General features: G+C 32.3%; 1 protein-coding gene across 1 annotated transcript in view; it reads right to left on the minus strand.

Moving 5' to 3' along the window:
- LOC129231616 (2-oxoisovalerate dehydrogenase subunit alpha, mitochondrial-like) overlaps positions 1 to 17,754 on the minus strand; it is an 81,559-nt gene extending 63,805 nt beyond the window's left edge. Inside the window, exons 1-5 of the mRNA XM_054865982.1 lie at positions 17,713 to 17,754; positions 9,081 to 9,276; positions 6,554 to 6,715; positions 2,939 to 3,083; positions 2,566 to 2,627 (exon numbers count right to left, since the gene is read on the minus strand). Of these exons, the coding sequence (XP_054721957.1) occupies positions 2,566 to 2,627; positions 2,939 to 3,083; positions 6,554 to 6,715; positions 9,081 to 9,276; positions 17,713 to 17,754 (607 nt within the window). The remainder of the gene's footprint in view (positions 1 to 2,565; positions 2,628 to 2,938; positions 3,084 to 6,553; positions 6,716 to 9,080; positions 9,277 to 17,712) is intronic.
- Between the last annotated feature and the right edge of the window lie 1,947 nt (positions 17,755 to 19,701).

Raw genomic sequence — 19,701 nt, forward strand, 5'->3', positions numbered from 1 at the left:
TTCTAAGAAACGTATTGCGTAACATTTTAGTATTTACTTATTTCGAAACTACTTTAATTTTTTTTATTTATTTATTTATTTATTATTTTTTTTTTCATTTTTCCCGTGTTTCAGTCTTAAGGGAGTGTAGCTAAATATTCTACGAAATGCATAAAAGTCTTTGAGGATTTCAACTAATTCACTGACAGATACTTCTAATGTTTGTTGAAACTAGCTTCAAACTTTTATTTTTAACCCCTCCCCCCCCCCTTTTTTTAGAAAAAAAAAGTAAATTTTTGCCCTTTTCTCCAGTTTTTCAAGGTCAAATAGCGCGGGCTAAATATTAAACAAATTTAGCGAAATTTTTTATGGGTAATAAAGGGCCCATATAGCAACTTTTCCGCACTATCCAAAAACAGATTTCCAAAAAAAGTTTTTTCGGCCCACCCTAGTTGCCACCCCATGATAATTTGATAACATATGTTTTGGTAATGTTTAAAGTGCAGGGAAAGGCTTTATTGTGACAAGGTTGAACTGTATACGGTAACTTAACAGCTTTACTGGTAAGACTGTGTCATTTCAGGGCAATGAAGAAACGAAAAAGTGGGTCAAAAATGAACGCTATCTATTGAAGCTTAGGGTAAATCCACTGGAGTTAGGGTTAAAATATCAACTATCAAAATGCCACCAAACAGGCAATTGCTTCGTTCAAATGTGGAATCAATTTTCATCCGTCATATCTTGACAGGCGATTTTCTAGTTGTTATATAATTTAAAAATATCAATTTAAATCATATCTAGATTTTTAACTTACAACCCTTCTTAGAGTGTTACTGGAGATTTTTCTTCTGTTAAACCTTAAGATTATAACATCTGATGACTTACAGCAAAATGTTTGCAAATTGAGGCTTCAAACAACATAAAAATCTTTTATATTTGACACCGAAAGATGATTAGCTTTTTACAATATATCTGAGTTTGGTGCTGCCGAATTATCATAAATAGGGCAAAAATTACCTCCTAAAGGACGAAATCAGATGACTACCACCCAAATGTAGAAATTTAATTTTTATATTTGCATATTGTTAGTAAAATAACTAGGTTTAGAGTCAAATTACATTGTAATAATTCATTATTGTTACTATTGGTCATTTCCCCTACAGTTATTTAAATTTAAATTTTGAATTTAAAATGGAACATTCTGTACAGAAGTTGTTTTGAATCGGAATAATGAACAGAACTACGGATTTGATTTAGTTTATTTGTTTTCCTGCAGAGGGGTAAAGACTATACATAAAAATATTATGTATATAAAATGTGTTCATAAGTGTATTCAGTCTCATGCACTCATTTTCCTAAGTTCTAAACATAATGCTCCCTTTTATTACCTTTAAATGACCCTGCATGCGAAATTCCTTAAATAGAAATTTCCAAGAAAAATGTTTAATGGCCTTTGATGGCCTTATATATAGTATTTATAAACAAATTATCATTCAAATTTCTTCAAATTTCTGGAATAGAAATTTTATTGTTTAACTTAATTCATCGTAAATACCATAACTGATCCTTAGATATCTATTTAAGCAATACATCACAAGAAAATACTTATTAACAAGTAACGGCACTTTTCTATGTATTTTAGTTGTTTGAACAGCTTTAATAATGTTTTCCTAAGCTTTTATATGAAAATACTATAAAAGAAATGGAGATTAGAAGTATCATTTTATTTATCGTTGAATGAATTCTAAAAATTTAAATGAATAAAGAAACATTTCGAGTTTCTCTGTAATGAGCCTTGGCGATATTTTCGTCCATAGAAGCATTAAATTTTGTCCAAAATCCAATTCAAAACTGTCATGGGTGAGGAATTATGGAGCATTCATAAAGTTAAGAGTTGATAATATAGTTAAAATAAATATGAGTATTCTTTTTGAAAGCAAATATATTGCACATTTTTAATTATGATACTATATTATATCATTACTGAATTAAGCTAATTAAGTAATGATATAATATAGTATAATTAAAAATGTGCAATATAGTTGCTTATTAAGCTAATTAGCATACTTATTAATTGCAGTTTTAATTGGAATAGTACTGATTTATACAATTAACAGTTAATGCTTCTGATTTAGCATGCCTCCGTTTTTAAAGTTTGTTCAGCTTTGGACCCCCCCCCCCCTTAACAAAATCCTAGCTACGTGCCTGTTTCTTGCATTCACCAAGCTGAAGATACTCTTAGCTTATGGAGTCAAATATGTTGAGTTATAAAATATATCTTTTAATATTTTATTGTAGCTCTCTTTTTTATAAAAATATTTGAACTTACTGCAAGGAGTAAAATTGCCTATCTTAAAAACAAAACAATAACAATATATTAGAGGTTTTTCTGATTTTCTGATTTCATTCTATCAATATCTTAAATGAAATTTATTTTCAGAAAAGAAGTGCTAATAACAATCGCTTGTTCTCACTGTAAAATCAATATTTCAGGATAAGTGTCTTTTCTGCAATTGAGAATTCATTTGAAAATATGATTATTAAAAAAATATTTTTTAGATTCTATTAATTGCACAAAATTCTTACCAATTCCATCTCCTCTGTATTGCTCATGCGTAGGGGTTGATATGGCATACCCATTGTTTCGACTATATTAAAACAAAAAATAATTAAAAATGCCAGCAGAAAAAAAAGGTAAGGAATTAAATAATAATGTACCAAACATTTCTCTATTGAAACATAAATTACAAACATCAATGAATGCAACATTTTATAGTTGTAAGTGTTTATTATTATGGTAAATCAAACAAATTAATAAATGTGATCAAAAATTACAATTTTGTTAAGGAAAATAAATAAAATATAGCAATAAAAATAAAACTGAGATCTGAAATTTCAAAATTTTGAATAAAATGCATTAGCAAATAAATATAAATTAAGAACATAACTTAATACATACCAAAAGAAAATTATAGGACAGTTAAGGGTGGCAGCAAAATTAAATGCAGCATGAGCATCACCTTCGCTGGATGCACCCTCTCCAAAATAGCACATCACACAAAGACCAGTTTGGGATCTCTTCAAAGCATAAGCACTTCCGACTGCTACAAATGCAATTTAAGTAATTAATCAATTTTGCTTTCATAAACTATGACTCAGTAAAAGAAACTAGTAAGAGTGCAACTGCAATAGATCGCATTACAGCAAATACAAATACAATGTAATATCTGTTTTAATGAAACAAATCTTCAATAATTTATTAAGTTTTTTGAACAGGAAAGAAATAATCACAATTTTTTAAAACTTCAAGGTCATTTTATTCATCTTTCGAAGTACATCTTGTAATTGTTTCAAGTCATTTCCACCAGAATTAGTGGAATTAGAAACTGCTGTACATAGGCATTAGCCATCAGAGCTTGTTGCTGGTGGGCATTACCGAAGCCACAATTTTTATCTGTAATCATTAACTTTCTTTCTGATAAACAACATATTTTATAAGAATATGAACCTAATTATGATCAAAAAAGTTTAAAATGCATGTTTTTGAGGTGTTTGATTACAAGAGGTGTTTGTCACATTTTTCTACCATTTTTTCCACATTTCTTGTATTAGAAAAAATATTTTTATTAATAATATCATCCCAGAGTTAGGTTCATATAGAATAGAGTATAATTGAACAAAAAATATTCACAAATTTTCAGCATGATTGGTCAATAACTCTTTGAGCTAGAATGCTCATCAGTTGAAAAAATGTTGTTTTAAGAAAAACGCGTTTTTATAAAATTGCTATGATCGTTTTCGAATCTCCAGTCAGTCAAGTGCTTTAAGAATTGGAACTAATCAACATTTTTCACTGAAATTTTGACAATAGTCTTGAATAGCTTTACTAACATTTTATGACATTAAAAAAGTGGATTTTTTGACCAGTCTAAACTGGCTTCCCGCCTCAATTGACATTGCATTTTTTATATATTCCTTGAATTCCATTACAAAAAAATTTTCCATTAAAATGAACCTAGTTTGTGGTCCATTGAAGTTAATTCTAACAGGATATTACTTATGTGTTTTGTTGGTAAAAACTTAACAGGAAGTAAATGGAATGCAAAAACTTATAGAAAAAATTAGAATTTTCCTAATAACTTTTTGCAGATAAATAATTAGTTATTTCAATCTTTCAGTAGCCTTTAATTGCTTAATGTTGCCTTTTTGCTGACATGAGTTTAAAATAGTTTTTTCTCTCAAATAGTAACTCTCCCTTATTGATTTTTTAGCAAGTATTTTAGCTCAGCATTAAAGAAACGGCTGACCTTAAACATGTCTGTTTTAAAGAAAAAAATAAGTGTGCATGGGACGGAAACGCACTTAAATAGTTGAATTTTCAGTCTTAGAGAAGGGGGAGATACTTTAATTTTGCTTTTACTCACAATTATACCATTATTCTTTGGAAAAGAAAAAGAACTCAACCAGGAATTCAGTAAATAAATTGGATCAGCTTGAGTAGTCTCATTTCAATATTATACAGGGTGTATCAGTACAGCATTTACAGACTTTCAGGGCAGATAGAGTACACCTAGAAAATGGGACACCACATAGCAATGCATGGTCCGAACCGCTTTTCTGGTGTGGTAGTGACGACAAAAATCACCAAAAAAACAAGACACGAATAAGGAAAGAAAATATGTTTATTATCCTTAGTACAGCAAAAATTTAAGAAAAAAGAACATGAAAAAACCAACAATCATCATCAAAGTAGATGTTTGAAATTACGACCTTGGGCTGTGATGACCTCACATCTCCCGCGCATTGAAGATCGAACGTCAAAGCGAGGGCGGCAACAAAACCGTGTGTGAGCATACACCATCATCTGATGCTTCGGGTTAGGTAACGACATCCATCGTGTACACCAGACAAAAACTTACCAGCATTTTTGCTGCATTAAAAATAATAAACATGTTTTATCCTCTTATTTGTCTTGTCTTTCTTGTGATTTGTGCAGTCACTATCACATCAGGAAAGAGTTTCCGACCAGGCATTGCTATGTGATTTCCTATTGTCTAGGTTGACTCTATCTGGCCTGAAAGTCTATAAAGGCTGTACTGATGCACCCTGTATAATATGAAGGATCCATTCCATCAGTGACTTACAAATCACAGGAGAAATGAACGTAATGGATTGCTGTTTTATCCCTAATATTTGCCATATTTATATACCGTATATACTCGCGTATAGGTCGATCTCTCTTATAAGTCGACCCCCTCTTTTTCAAATAAAATATCCAAAAAAAATCTAAAACCCGAGTATAAGTCGACTCCCATACTTTCCAAAAACATCGTGAATTATTTTCAAAGAAATTTCAAAATAATGAACACATTTATTTACAAATAAAATAGGAATTAAATAGGAAAACATTTCTAAAAGCCTTCAAACTCGGATTCCGAGTCGGATGCAAAAGAAAGTTCATTAAAGTCCGCTTCCGTCATCACCGCGTCATCGTATACCTCGGCGGCTGCGGAATCGTCAATGATATCAGATTTTGAATCGCTGTCGGCACTAAGAAAACAGGAGGCAGAAGTGCGCACGTGCCGTGGGCCATGCATGTGCTTTGAAAAGATATGATTAAGCAAGTATGTTGCCACTCTTAAAACAAAAAGTATAGCAGTTAATTATTTGAATGGCGTGACAGTTGACGATAAATATTTTCATACGTTTCACGATATTTGTTAATTGCTGATTTGATCCTTAATAAAGAGGAATAAAATTATCTTTATTTATGTGTATTATTTAGGTTTTTTTAGTTATTATTTTTGAATAAGTTTACTTTTTCACACGATCAACTAATCAGCAACTACCTGTAACCGTACATCGGCATTTCTCGTAGCTTCCCTGCTCTCGTTGATCGGAAAAATTTTTTCGGAAAATTTGACCCGCGTATAAGTCGACCCTCTTCCTTTGATCTCATTTTTTGGACAAAATTTCTCGACTTATACGTGAGTATATACGGTATTCTTTGCTGAGTAGGGAATTGTGCTCAGATGAAACAACAGTTAATAAAATTGATGACACTTTAGCCAGGCTTGTACGCTTACACTTTAGCCAAGCTATTCAAGCTAAGAGAAAGTCTTCTCTCAAATGAAACTGTATACATATTTTACAATGAATTTTTAACGTGATTTTAGAAAGAAATTAAATAACTCAAAAGAAAAAAAAGTCTCCAAAAGTGCCTTATAGGAATGGTTTCCAGTGGTCCTAGAGTCAAGCACATAACAGTACCACCAAATGCAATGTTGCTTCGTTTACCTCTGCTATCACTACATCAAGACAGACTATATTAGGTATTGAGGAATGAACATGGCTTAACAGATTGACAAATATGATCAATTATTTTTTTCATTTCAAGAAGATATACTATTTTACATGCTTTATCACTAAAAGATAAAATTGTGAAATCACAGAAACAGCTCAGATCAATAAAAACATTTCATGTGAAAAATATTGACCAAAGAGAAAAAAAAGTACTAAAATCAATATGATTAGAATTAGAATATAGATTAGAAAAAAAAAACTGAAAAATTACCTTGAGGCATTTGAGTCGCAAGAGGTGAAGATATAGACATAAAATTCAAAGATTTTAGACCATAATGAACCGGCATCTGCCGGCCTTTCGCTATGTCCATTTTATTTCCGTAACATTGGTTGATGAATTGATCCAAAGTGTAGCCTCGATACATCAAAACACCTATGCGTCAAAAACTTTTATTACTGACAAAGGAAGAAAAAATTAAATGCTATCAAGTTTAAACAGAAATGGAAAATTTGAGATAAAAAAAATCTTAACTAAACTAAATTGCTTTAGTTGAAATCGTAAAAAAATCAAATTAAACTAAATTATTCTTAATTAAAACAGTAAAGAATCAAAATGAAACAAATTGAAAAGAAAGTCAGAATTTAAAACATTTACAATTAAAGCCGAACCTTGTTCACACAAAATTCATGGGACTTAATTATTTCATGTTAACCGGATTTCATCTTAACTAATAAATTATTATTAAATGACAGTTAACTCATGCAGTCAAACAAGTGTTTTGTGTTAAAAGATGTTTCACTTAAAATGATTTTGCTTTAACAAAGTTCTAAATATCAGATAATTTCATGCGCTTAGGTTTCTTATTAATCTTTTGATAAGCTACTTCACAAGTAAATCAGTGTAAGCAGATTCATAGTTATTTATCATAAAGATAGTAACTGTGAGGACAAAAGTTTCCACATGCTAGCAGTTTTAGAAACTCTTATTGGTCTTTTTTTCTCGAAGAATGCAAGTTTCTAGGATCCTAGATTCCACTTCTCGATTAAACTACTCTCATATGAGAGAATTTTTACTAAAAAAAAAGTATTAATCCTTAAGAAAGTAAAACATTAATTTTAAATATCAGATCATCTTACGTAGTTTTTACTTTTGGCCAGCAGCAACTGTAACAAACTGATTTAAAAGAAATAAATAATTTTAAAAAAAGTTTTATTTTCAAAACATTTCAGTTTTGAGGGGGTTAATTTTAAAGTTTTGGTTTTGCAAAAGCAAAAGTTCAGATCCCAAAAATTTGAAGTCCTAATGCAATATGCAAATTAGAGAGTGATGAAGCAAAATAATTACAACGAAATTATCAGTATGATGAATTAATCTCTTTTGGATGTATTAATACTGGATTACTTTAATTTTGTGAAGAACTTTTGTGTCAAATGCTGTTTAGATTAAAATACAAGAAGTGAACAGAAATTAAGATGATATTGACAAATATTATAACAAACTTGTAAAATGATAAAATCAATGTTCATTCAAGGGCAACTTTGCAAAAATGCAGAAAAATATTTTAGTGTCAAAAATTTTTCTAGTCAAGCAAGAGAATGTAGATTTCTTGCATTTTTTTTTTTTTTTTTGACATAGTTTTGATAATTTTAGAAAATGAATCTCACTGCAGAACACAGTGGCGTAGCTAGACCCGACTTTCGGGGGGGGGGGTTACTTCTTATACATATATATATATATATATATATATATATATATATATATATATATATATATATATATATATACATACATACATGAATAATCGCTTGGAATTTTTTCCTTTTCTTCTTTTTTTTTTCTTTCTCTTCTCTCTTCTTTTTCTCTTTTTTTTGAGACTAACTTTTCGGGGGGGGTTTCGTCCCCAAAACCCCCCCCTTAGCTACGCCCCTGGCAGAACATATACAACTCATGAACAAAATAGAACAGAAAATTATGTTACAACTCTATGTAGGACCATCATTTGGTATTTTCTCAGGATTGAAGAACATATAATCAATGCAAATGTCATCAAAAAGTAACAAAAACCACAACCTTTTATGTGTAAATACACTAATTTCACAAAACCAGAGGGGGGGGGAGTCTCCCTCCTGATCCCCCTAATGATGGACCTTGCTCTATTTTATAGAACTTATTGGCAAAGAACTTAATTTGAAAAAAAAAAACCCCTCAGAAATAACTGCATATCTTATTTATGTGCAAAAATAGCTAAACATAGTTTTTACAAAAGTAGCTACAGTAACATATTATGAATCCTCAAGTAAACAACTTATTTTTTATAAATTTATCTTTATGATTGTATTAATGGAGAGAGGAAAAGTGTCTCAATGATATTAAGATTTTCCTTAGTGTGGTAAGTCAAGAAAGGAATGGTATTACAAAAAAGAAAAGCAATGGAGATTGCCAGGGGCGTAGCTAAGGGGGGGGGGGTTTTGGGACAAACCCCCCCCCCCCCCGAAAAGTTAGTCTCAAAAAAAAAGAGAAAAGAAGAGAGAGAGAGAAAGAAAAAAAAAAGAAGAAAAGGAAAAAATTCCAAGCGATTATGCATATATATATATTATATTATATATATATATATATATATATATAATATATATATATATATATATATATATATATATATATATATATATAAGAAGTAACCCCCCCCCCCCCGAAAGTCGGGTCTAGCTACGCCACTGGAGATTGCTATTGAATTTATTTGTTCCATACAAAAATCACTGTAAGATTCAAGTTTTGCTTCAAAGGTAAGGCTACATACCAGCTTCTCTGTACTGCCCATATATTAGATCTTGAGGATCTAAAGCAGCAGAACTCCCAAAATGTGTACCTTCTTCACCAAAGCTGGTCATATAAAAAGAAATGCGCCCTTGTCTTTGAGATTCATAAAGGATTCTATCCATGGTGTTTAGCAATGTCATGCCTTTATACATTTTCGTAATTAAATCTTGACCAAGCTGTAAAAATGAATAAATAAATCACAAAATAAAGCAAAATTACAATCCTGCACAAATTAATTGTTATTGAGAATAGAGTTGTCACACGCCACTTAAAACTTCGAATTTCATGACTTTACTCAATTGCAGTTGTTTCAAATACAGTAGAAGACCGTTATAATGCACACCTTGGAATCAGATCTTTTGCATTATACAGGTTTTGGCATTAAATAGGTCATGTCACAAATTTTGAAACTATTATTCAGAATATATATACATATCAGCACTTCAGAAAGAATTTTATCTGCTATGAACATTAAAGCCTTAATTATACAATTAGTCATTCACAAATAAATATGTTTCAGAATTAAAAGAATGTGAATTATCCTGCACTTCTGCTAGCTTCATAGTTTGCATAACAGCTGCATTTTCAAGAGCCATCTGATATTTTCTTTTTACTGTGACTACTAATTTTCATTTCAAAGCTTTGAATTAAGATGGAAAGATAAAAAAACTGTTTCAAAATTAAATTTGCGTAACAATTTTTATGTTTGCTAGGCAAAACAGAGGTATTTTTTAATCTTCAAAACCTATAATTTGCTTCTGAAAAGTTGTGCAGTTTATAGAGAATTGCGTTACATAGGTCAGCACTATGAAGGTATTCTACTGTATAACTTTCAAATAAGCTCTAGTGAACTTTTCCTTTTAAGAGAGTATCAAAATATTGCGTTCAAGCAAGGCATTGGAAAGGGGGAACAATAGAGCCAGTTGAGGGGGGGGGGGACAGATTCATAAAAATACTGAAGCGAGTGTCAAGAACATTATCAGCTTTCAAACGTCAAACACTTACAGCAGAGAGTATATCACTGTATTATTGCAAGGGTAACTCCCCGAGCCATTCAGATGTCGTGAGGGCACGCACATCCAACAAAAAAGACCTTTCCAAAATTGGAGTTTTGAAACGTACGTACTGGACGTATTAGGTCTCATTCTCATTAGACTCGATTACCATTTTGATAATCATTGCTTCGGACACAACGGAATTTGAAATCGACCGAGTATTACGTGAGTACCATTCTGAAAATTTTCTCCTTCACATCAAGACGGAAGTATGAAATAGTTGACAATGGAAAGTATGAATGTTTAGAACAAGATTGGGAAGTTTTTTTCATCCACCGGTGGCGAGAAGAAGCAAATTCATTAGTGGGCAATTTTTTTTTCCAGTCGCCACTTTTTTATCAACAAAAAAAAAAAAAAAAAAAAAAAAAAAAAAAATTAGTTTTTAAATTATTACTAAAGTCGAAAAAATTTTACTTTAAACGAATTAATGTAACTAATTAATTATTTTTAGTTACCAATTCGTTTTATTTAGTCGCCACATAGCGAGTGACTATCACTCATCTTGATCTTTATATCAAAGTACATTTTACGCTCATTTGATTGGTAGAGAAGAAACAAAAACATATAAACCTATGCAATTTATATATACATATAAACCTATGCATATATATATATATATATATATATATATATATATATATATATATATACCAGGGTGTCCCTGAATGCCGTGTACAAATTTGCACTGGAGGTACAGAACACGATAACAAGCAAGAATCTCTCAGGAACATGTGATCGTAAACGCAATGCTGACGTACTACATGCACACAAAGCCAGAAACCGACGAATGTGAAGCAGATCCTAAATTTATTACACAAAGACGATTTTACAGGACATTTAAATTTTATAAATATTTTAAACCCGTTTTTTGTTGCGACTAGTTCTAATATACGTATCGAAAACACAATGCAGTGAAGAAGGAAAACTTTTCAAAATGGCTGGTAATTGCAACCCTCAGTACGTTGTCATTCCGACTCATATCCTACAGCTGCAGTCGCAACATTACAACAAGCCCTTCTCAATAACTAAAATGTAGAGTCAAGTTTAATTTGTGTTAAAATTTATCATTATTTGTTATCTATTACCTGGCTTCGTGTGCATGTAGCGCGTCAGCGTTGCGTTTGCGACAATATGTTCCTGAGTGTTTCTTGTTTTTTGCCGTAATTTCTACCTTCCCTCTAAGTTTGCACACGGCATTCGGGGACACCCTGTATGTATATATACACGTAAAAGTGACTTCCCTCTTTTTATTTTTCTGCACCGCACTTAGAACGTTTTCTTCTCTTTTCTTCTATTTTTAGTCATAAGAAAGCATTACTTTTATTTCGTCTTGAATTGAAACATTATAGCATTTTTTATTCAATTTATCGCTTACATATTGTTTTATTGCTGCATCCACTATAATATTAAAATCTGTTCGCGTCCGTCTGTCTGTCTGAAGATCGATCTTCTCGAGAACCGCTGCGAATCGAGAGTCAACCGAGATACCGATCAATTCGAAATTTTCCAAAGAAAATAATGGGACTAATCTCGTAATTGTGCGACTTTAATTAGCGGAGATATTAATTAAAACGTTAATTAACAAAACGTTATTCAGGAATTTTTATTTCTCTCCTGTTGCCATTTTGCATATGGGTGAGCAAGTAAAATTCTAATATTTGTTTTAAAAGAGATATTTTTGGCTGTTGTCCAAATTTTAAAACAACGTTTCCATCTAGAATTTCATTTTAAATTAGTTTAAAATTGGTTGCTCTATTCGGACATATCCTTTATTTTATCGTCTGTCCTTTTTTTATTTTTTACATTTAACGTTCTTAACTCTTTTCAGCATATGAAAGTTGTTTCTTTAGCTATGTTTACAGATTGTAGTGTAAGTTGGCGGTGTCGTTTTTCTTCGTTTCTGCCTTGTGTTGTCTCTAGTGAGAGACCTTTATTTTCTTTTTTTCGTGCATTGGATTAGTGGAGGTAAAGCCGCACTTTCAAGCGAAGCAAATGCCTCATACGAAATGAAATGAAATGAAATGTAGTGTAAATTTCCGGCCTCATATTTTTAATTCACCGGCCTCATATTTTGGTAAACTTAGGATGTGCAACTAATTATGTTTATTTTGTTGGACTTTTTCCCGTCACATGAGTGAGTTTTCAAATTGTAATAACTCTTTTTTTCCTTCCTGTTTCTATTTTTGAAATACAGTTTGTATCGTTAAAAGAACATGTTAAATTAAGATTGCTTGGATTTCTTTAAGTGAAACAGAGGTTGAACAAAAAAGGTTGTTTTTAAGGATATTAACTACAGCTAAATTGAAATCTGATGAGTTATTATTAAATTAATGCTTATTGGTATTCATTTAGTCTTGGTGCTTTAGTTTCACGTAATCCACCAAAAAGTGTGTCATTTTATGTAAAAAGCTGATTGTAATTGTACATAAATATTGCAGATATAGTCAATCAGATGTAATTTAATTTAACGTGAGCACAGATTATAGTTTATAATGCATATATTTTCATCTTTTGTGGTAATTGAAAATACTCATATCTTGTATCATTGATAACTATGATTAACGTTAAAGAGATATTTGCAAAAAATATGCTCTACTGGTGTTTTGCAAACTTTGCATTACGCGTATTTATTTAGCGCTTTAGAAACTGATATCAGAGTAATACAAAAACATCAATTAGACATCTCTTTCCTTTTTTAAGTTGCCCGTGCAACGCCGGGCACGCAGCTAGTTTATTACATATTTCGTGTTCATGCTCGAAACCAGAATTTTTCCTTAGTTACTGTACCAACAGCTTTGTTATTTTCATTACTACAATTGTCATATTTATTATTAGTTTTAGTATCCTCGAATCTTTTATTAAGTTTTTCCACTGTTTCCTGAGATTAATTTTAGTTTTCATGTCTTCCGTCTTGTCATTGCTTTTGTCTAAATGTAAATGAAAAGCTGCTGTACAGATTAAAAAAAAAAAAAAAATACGGTGGTCTAAAACAGAGATGGTCTTTGAGAAAACTCCAAAACTATCGTAAAGCCGTAAAACTACCGTAGGACTTTTTTTTGGGTAACGTAAGTGAAAGACAGGGAGCAGCGATTTTCTCTTGAATTTTTTTTGAAAATTGAAGTCACTCGTGACGTTACGGAGTCGGGGGCCAAGTTGGGAGAAGAAGCACATAAAAGTGACTCTTCTGGAAATGTTTTAGAAATGTGTTCTCTGAAAATGCATTTTTAAGGTTATTTGTGGCGATATTAGGGAAGGGTGTGGGAATCGGGATTTTTTCTCAGAAATTTTGCTTGGCAAAAGAACGAAAAGTGAAGTTTTAAGCTTTCTTTGGTCTCTTAAGGAGGTCATGATGCCCTTTTGGCACCACGCTTGGGCTTTAATTAATATACTTGAACTTGCCACCCGAAGCAATGGTCCTGACTGGCTTACCCGAAGTCTAGTAGAGGCTCAGACTCAAGGTATTTTGGAATATTTTTGTGTGCAGATTTCCCTGAAAGTGATAATTCACATTTTTGGTCATTTACTGAACCGTCTTTGATAGGATGGTTTAGTTGTGACATCAATTACAGTCCCCCCCCCCATCTGAGACAAAACCCCCAGAATCATCTAGGATTTTGGAAAGGGAAAATTTTTCCAGTGTCCGCTTCGTGGTCTCCCCCCTCCCCAAATAAAAACCCATTATTACAAAAGCTTGTTACCATATAACAGTAATATTAACTCGGAACCATGATGGCGCGTAGTTCTTAGAATGAATACGATCAAAGTTAACTACTCATTTGATGGGTCTGGGTGAATAAACGCTATTTGAAGTCCAACGGTGGGTAGAAAGTTTTTAAGGAAAATAAATTGTATTATGTTATCCTGGGCTTCATTAATAAAGCATATTGTCTTTTATTTTGCCCACACAGTCAATTTCCCATAACTGTTTCATTTTAGCATTAATGTTTGAAAGTAGTTGAAAATCTAAACTCCCCTGACTTCCGTATTTTCGACTTTTCGTACAAACACGTTCAGCATTCCTTAAAAAATAACCTGACATAATGTTTTGTAGTATAATCATCTTTCTAAATAAACATCAAAACATATTTTATCAAAAAACATGCTAAAAATATTCATTAATATACAAAAAAAAACTTATTTTCCCGTCATGAAAAAATAATGTCACTCTCACCTGGCAAAATTAAATGACTGAAATTTAACATTAAAACTGCTGAAGAATATTCTTGACCGCGAATAACCTACGTAATACAAACTAAAGATAAAAGCAAGCTAAGGGTGTTAAGAAAAATTAAAATAATGTTGCATCAATTTTCGTTGCACTGCCATTAAGCATGCTTGTGCCAGTCGATGCAGTATTTCCCCTGGAAAGTATATGTTTTTAGATTTTATCCTTACCAAAATGTATGTTTGTACAATGCAATGTTTACTGTATGTAGACATCACGAATAACGTTTAAGTTAGTTCTGGTAAAAAGAATGCGCAATGCTGTTATTATTTGTTATGTGTGATTTTATCACTTCTCTGGTGCAACTCCTAAGGCAGTTTTTGTGCCAATAGACAGCGCATTTTCCCTGGTGCTTAGAAAACTCAAGAGAGAGAGAAAGTTCAAACATCTTCTGGCCTTCATCTTTACAAATACAAAAATAACGGCAACTGGTAAAATAATGAATGTAAAAGAAAACAGAAAATTTTTGTCATCGGACCAAATTCGACGTTCCCGGTTAGCTTAGCTAGACCTGAATAACAAACACTAGAACTAAGGCGGTGCAAATATCCAGTAGTTATTTCTTATCTGAGTTGAGAGTGGTGGGGCCAATATTTGGCAGCTTGGATTCAATGCTATTAAAAGCAACAATTGGAAGCTTTTCGCAATCGTTGTTGTTTCGTCCAATGTCTTCGGTGTAAGATGTAGGGCCAGTTGACTTTCTATCTATGGATTCAAACAAATATCGTAATGGCAACTCATTGAAATAAAGTAAGCAGGACTGGATTTTGAAGTTTCAATTTAACACTGGGAACTGCACCATTAAATACACCTAATCGCCTGTGCTTATTACAGTAGTACCGTCACACCCAAAAACAACAAGGTTGCTAAAGTCATCCAATAAAGCACTTGTTACGTATTCGTAAATGCAATACTTCTGATGTGTTTCCAAGGAATGATTAAACGATTGAAATTTATGGATTCGTAAGAGTAAGCAAATAAAAAAGCATTTAGCATTTTCAAAGTGTTTTTTGCAATTTTAGGTAGACTATGTTTGTACTGAACTTGAACATTGAGAACAGAAAGTAACTATAAGTGACGCTATAAATCGGATAAAAACGAAACCAGCTTGTCTGCTACGGAATTGAGCTGGCAATGAATGATTATTTTTCTAATTGGTTTTAGTAATATTTTTGCCTTGATTTCATATTTTGTGTTTGGTTTGTGAGGATGAGGTTATTCTTAACCCATTAATTATTCATAAACCAGATTAATCGGTTTTCTTTTCATATTTTGATTTGTAGTATTGGCTTTTGTTGCACTTCAATTCTTCAATTGTTTACTATTTACAATCATTTCATATCTTTTTCCATTTCTAATTTTAACTTTGATCTCTTGTCTACTATCTTCCCTTTGTCACTGTTGGTGTTTATTTCTACACAGAGGGATTGCATTAAATTATATGCACTGATTGATCTAATTGTTTTTGTGCCGATAAATACCAAGTTTCCTTTAAAAAGGTAACTGGAACATACTTGTATCGTAGCATATCGTAGTAATTTAGCAATATGTACTACTTAGGGGCAGTTTCCCCGGTTGGTTTACGATGCAAAATATTTTCGTATCTCACATTTGGATGACTAGGATGATCGTGAGTAGTATGAGTGACATAACAAGTTTTCTTATGCCTTTTTTAGATTTATCAGACAGATTAACGGTTAAACAAGAGTTTCTACAAATATAACAGCTTGAGAGCTTTTTGTTTTCGTTCAATAAGTTAAAATACACTAATGAATTTTTTTCCTTTGCTTAAAAGTTTAACACACCGAACAACGGGCAATCGCCATCGTTTCCTATTTAGATTCTCTCGCCAGATGGCATGTTGGTTCCTTTCAGTTCCCAATAGTAATGCATGAATGTGTAAATGTACTTAAAATCGATGTTAAGATTAACTCATTTTTTAACTTAGAAACTGACATTAAAAATTATTCGCAGTTGAGCTTTAAATTAAGATCTCTGCAAAACCAGTTTCATTTGACTTTAAATTGTTTTCTTAATTATTATTTTCGGATAAAATACTTATTCTATTGCCGGAAACTGCTCCTGTTTACAAGATTCAATCATAATAAATTTTCATTTTAGAAAAATATTCAATTTTAAGCACAACTGACACCTATTGTATAGTTTTGACTGGGTTGCCCTGCCAGGCTGACCTGAGATGCGCCCCAGTGGGAGAGGAAGCTCTTCCCCTAACCAAGACTAGCGAAGCAGAAATTTTGTCTCCCCTCGTTGCCAATATGACTGCGAATTAGTTCCGCCAAAATACATTATGCCATAAACTTATTTAATTAATATTGCTGCTTTATAATATAAATAAATATTTGTTTTAGATTTATATAAAACTTTGTTATAAATTTAAATACTTAGGCGAGACGAGTGGAAAGATATGAACTGAGAACTGAAAGATAAAATCTTGTAGGAGTGTATTACGTATTTCTTATTTATTCCACTTCCAAGGATAAAAGTCAAATTTAAAATTGAGTTGATCTCAACACTTACATTTTTGAATTGCAGAAAATATACATGATTTTGACATTTTTCTTGTTTTGTGGAGAAGAATGATTTTTGCTTAGAGATCAATAAAATTGAAAATAAAAATAAACGAAGATGTTTCAACAAGCATACAAGCATACATAATCAGTTTGGAATAGATAAATTTCACAAGTGTTCGTTTTAATAATGTCATGGTATTAGAAGATAAAAGAATATATGTGTCAGGATTATTATTTATAGCTATTGCATACGACATTTTCTAAAACAGAGAGAGTATTTTCCTGTAAACAAACATCGTTAAAGATTAAAATACAAATATTCAAAATATAACTTACCTTACAATGACTAAAATAGTTGTGACTCGTCATTCTCTTACAAATTATTGTGAAATAAACTTAAGAAACAAATTATGAACAAATAGTTGGGGCCTCCGTGACTCGGTGGTAGAAGCTTCGACCTCTAAGCCGGAGGTCGTGGGTTCGATTCCCGCCGATGCCCTTGGTGTTATTTTCTTCTCTTGGGTTGTAAATAATTCCTGTGTGTGTCCGGAGGTAATGAGTTTGGTACGCAGTCCTCTACTGTCCACCTCTGGCAGGTTGAGCTCCGCTGCCCGACCGATTCAACGATTCCATTACTTGAAATAGGGGTGAGAAAAAACGGCATAAGAACTTGCGGATTTAGTTGGCATTGTAATGCCCATTTGTCGAATAATATTACTAAACCTAACTATTAGCAAGCGGTACAGAATTTTCTCGCCAATAAAAGGGTTGCAATAGTAGCCTAACAACGCCTCTTCTTACTGATTGTTCTCCCTTGAAAGAAATGGACTTGTTCAAAGCCATAGCTCAACTTGTTGAAGCAGAACAGTAGGTATGTGAAGCTGTTTAGCTTTCAAATAAATAAATAGATGTACAAATAGTCAGTAAAATCTAGGTAACAATAATAATTACAGTATACGAGAATGCTCTGAAGAAAAATGCATGTAGTATATGCGAAATTTCCAATTCCGTACGCAATGGCAATTAAGTAACACAATTGTGTAATTGAAAATTGTTCCTATTTTTATGAGTAAATTTTAATTAATCACACATTATTGTCACACATAGTAAACATATTAGACACATAAACCTACATCTGTAATATTATTGATTTTTTTTTCACTTTGTCATAATTTGAAACTCGAACTCGAAATGCGGAAAATAGTATGCTAATGCATTTTTTTAACGTAAAGTAAATTAAAAAAATGGACATTTTGTTCTCCACAAAAGAAAAATCAGATGACCAACAGAAAACTTTCTTAGAAATAACTTACTGATCCTACTAGAAGCCAATGAGAAAAGAAAAATCTAAATCACATTAATTGACAAAATGCAATTCCTACTAGAGAAAATATTGAAGAACACATTGTGATTTATTGTAGAAAAAACAATAAATGTGAATATCATTTTCTCGTTGAATAATAGATTGAATACATTTTTACTGCCTTATTAACAAAAGCTAGAAACAGAAAAGGCGATAATTTTTTGCAAGACATTGTGACAAGTTTTCCCTATGTCGGTGAATAAATACAACCTGCGGCAAAAAAAAAAAAAAAAAAAAATGAATTTTGACCTTTTGAATTTAAATTATGTTTTTCGCAATCACGAGTGTGAGTGTGTGGGGGAGGGTTATGTGTGTGTTAGTGTGTAGGGGGGTATGTGTATGTGTGTGTAGGCATGTGTGTTTGTGTCTGTGTGCATGTATGAGTGTGTGGGTAGCTGTGTGTATGAGTGTTTGTGTGTGGTGGGGAATGTGTATGTGTGAGTAGGCATATGTGTTTGTGTCTGTGTGCATGAGTGTGATGAGTGTGTGGGTAGTTGTGTGTAGGTGTCTGTATGGTATGCGTGTGTGTGTATGCATGTGTTTGAGTGTGTGTGTGTTTGTGTATGTGTGTGTAGGTGTATGTATTTGTGTGTGTATAGTTGTGTATGTATGCGCGTGTGTGTAGCATATGGATGCAACCTGGAGACGGTTTTCGCTATAGGAGCAGCAACGTGAGGGGCCGGTCGATGGTGATGCTGCAGAGGGTGCTGGCGGGAAAATAAAATGACAGTACATCAAAACAGTCAAGTGAGAAAAATAAGCAATCGTGATTGCTCAAAAAAAAAAAAAAAAAAAAAAAAAAACAGGATAACCTTACATTAAAAAGGGGATGGGACTTTAATATTTCAAGGGACTTCCTTTAAATGCTTGGCCTGCACATCGCCGTGCGGGCACTGCTAGTCGTATATAAAATGTATTGGCATTATAGAAGAGAACACCTCAACTCCTCGCAATTCCTGGTGCAGATAAATTTAGGGCAGATTCTTCGCGTATAACTTTCGCGTGAAATATACCCAGCAAGCAACGATGTAGAGTCTGTAACAATTGGGATTCGCGAAATTGGAGCTGGTTGTGATTTCCGAACGCAGCCGGACGGAATTTTTTATGAATCCCAATCGCTCGTGAAATGCATATTGACCGTTCCCAAGCGGTAATTCTGTAATCCACGCTATGGCTTGGTTTCTTCCATGCTCGATAGATGGCGCCACTACTCTTTCATGATTTTTTTTTGCTTTCTTTTTAAAAATGTCTTGTGTCTTTTGAAGTTTTAACCATGGATAGCTTAACATCCGGCTTTACTTATTCAAATATTAATCTTACAAACGATCAAAACGAAAATTTAACTTACAGAGTAAAAGAAATCACTGATGAAAATGCTGCAAATGTAAGTTTTAAATTTTTTTTTCTTAATTTAATTGCGGATAATC

Source organism: Uloborus diversus, chromosome 10 (genome assembly GCF_026930045.1).
Source record: "Uloborus diversus isolate 005 chromosome 10, Udiv.v.3.1, whole genome shotgun sequence".
In the NCBI taxonomy this organism is placed as follows: Eukaryota; Metazoa; Arthropoda; class Arachnida; order Araneae; family Uloboridae; genus Uloborus; species Uloborus diversus.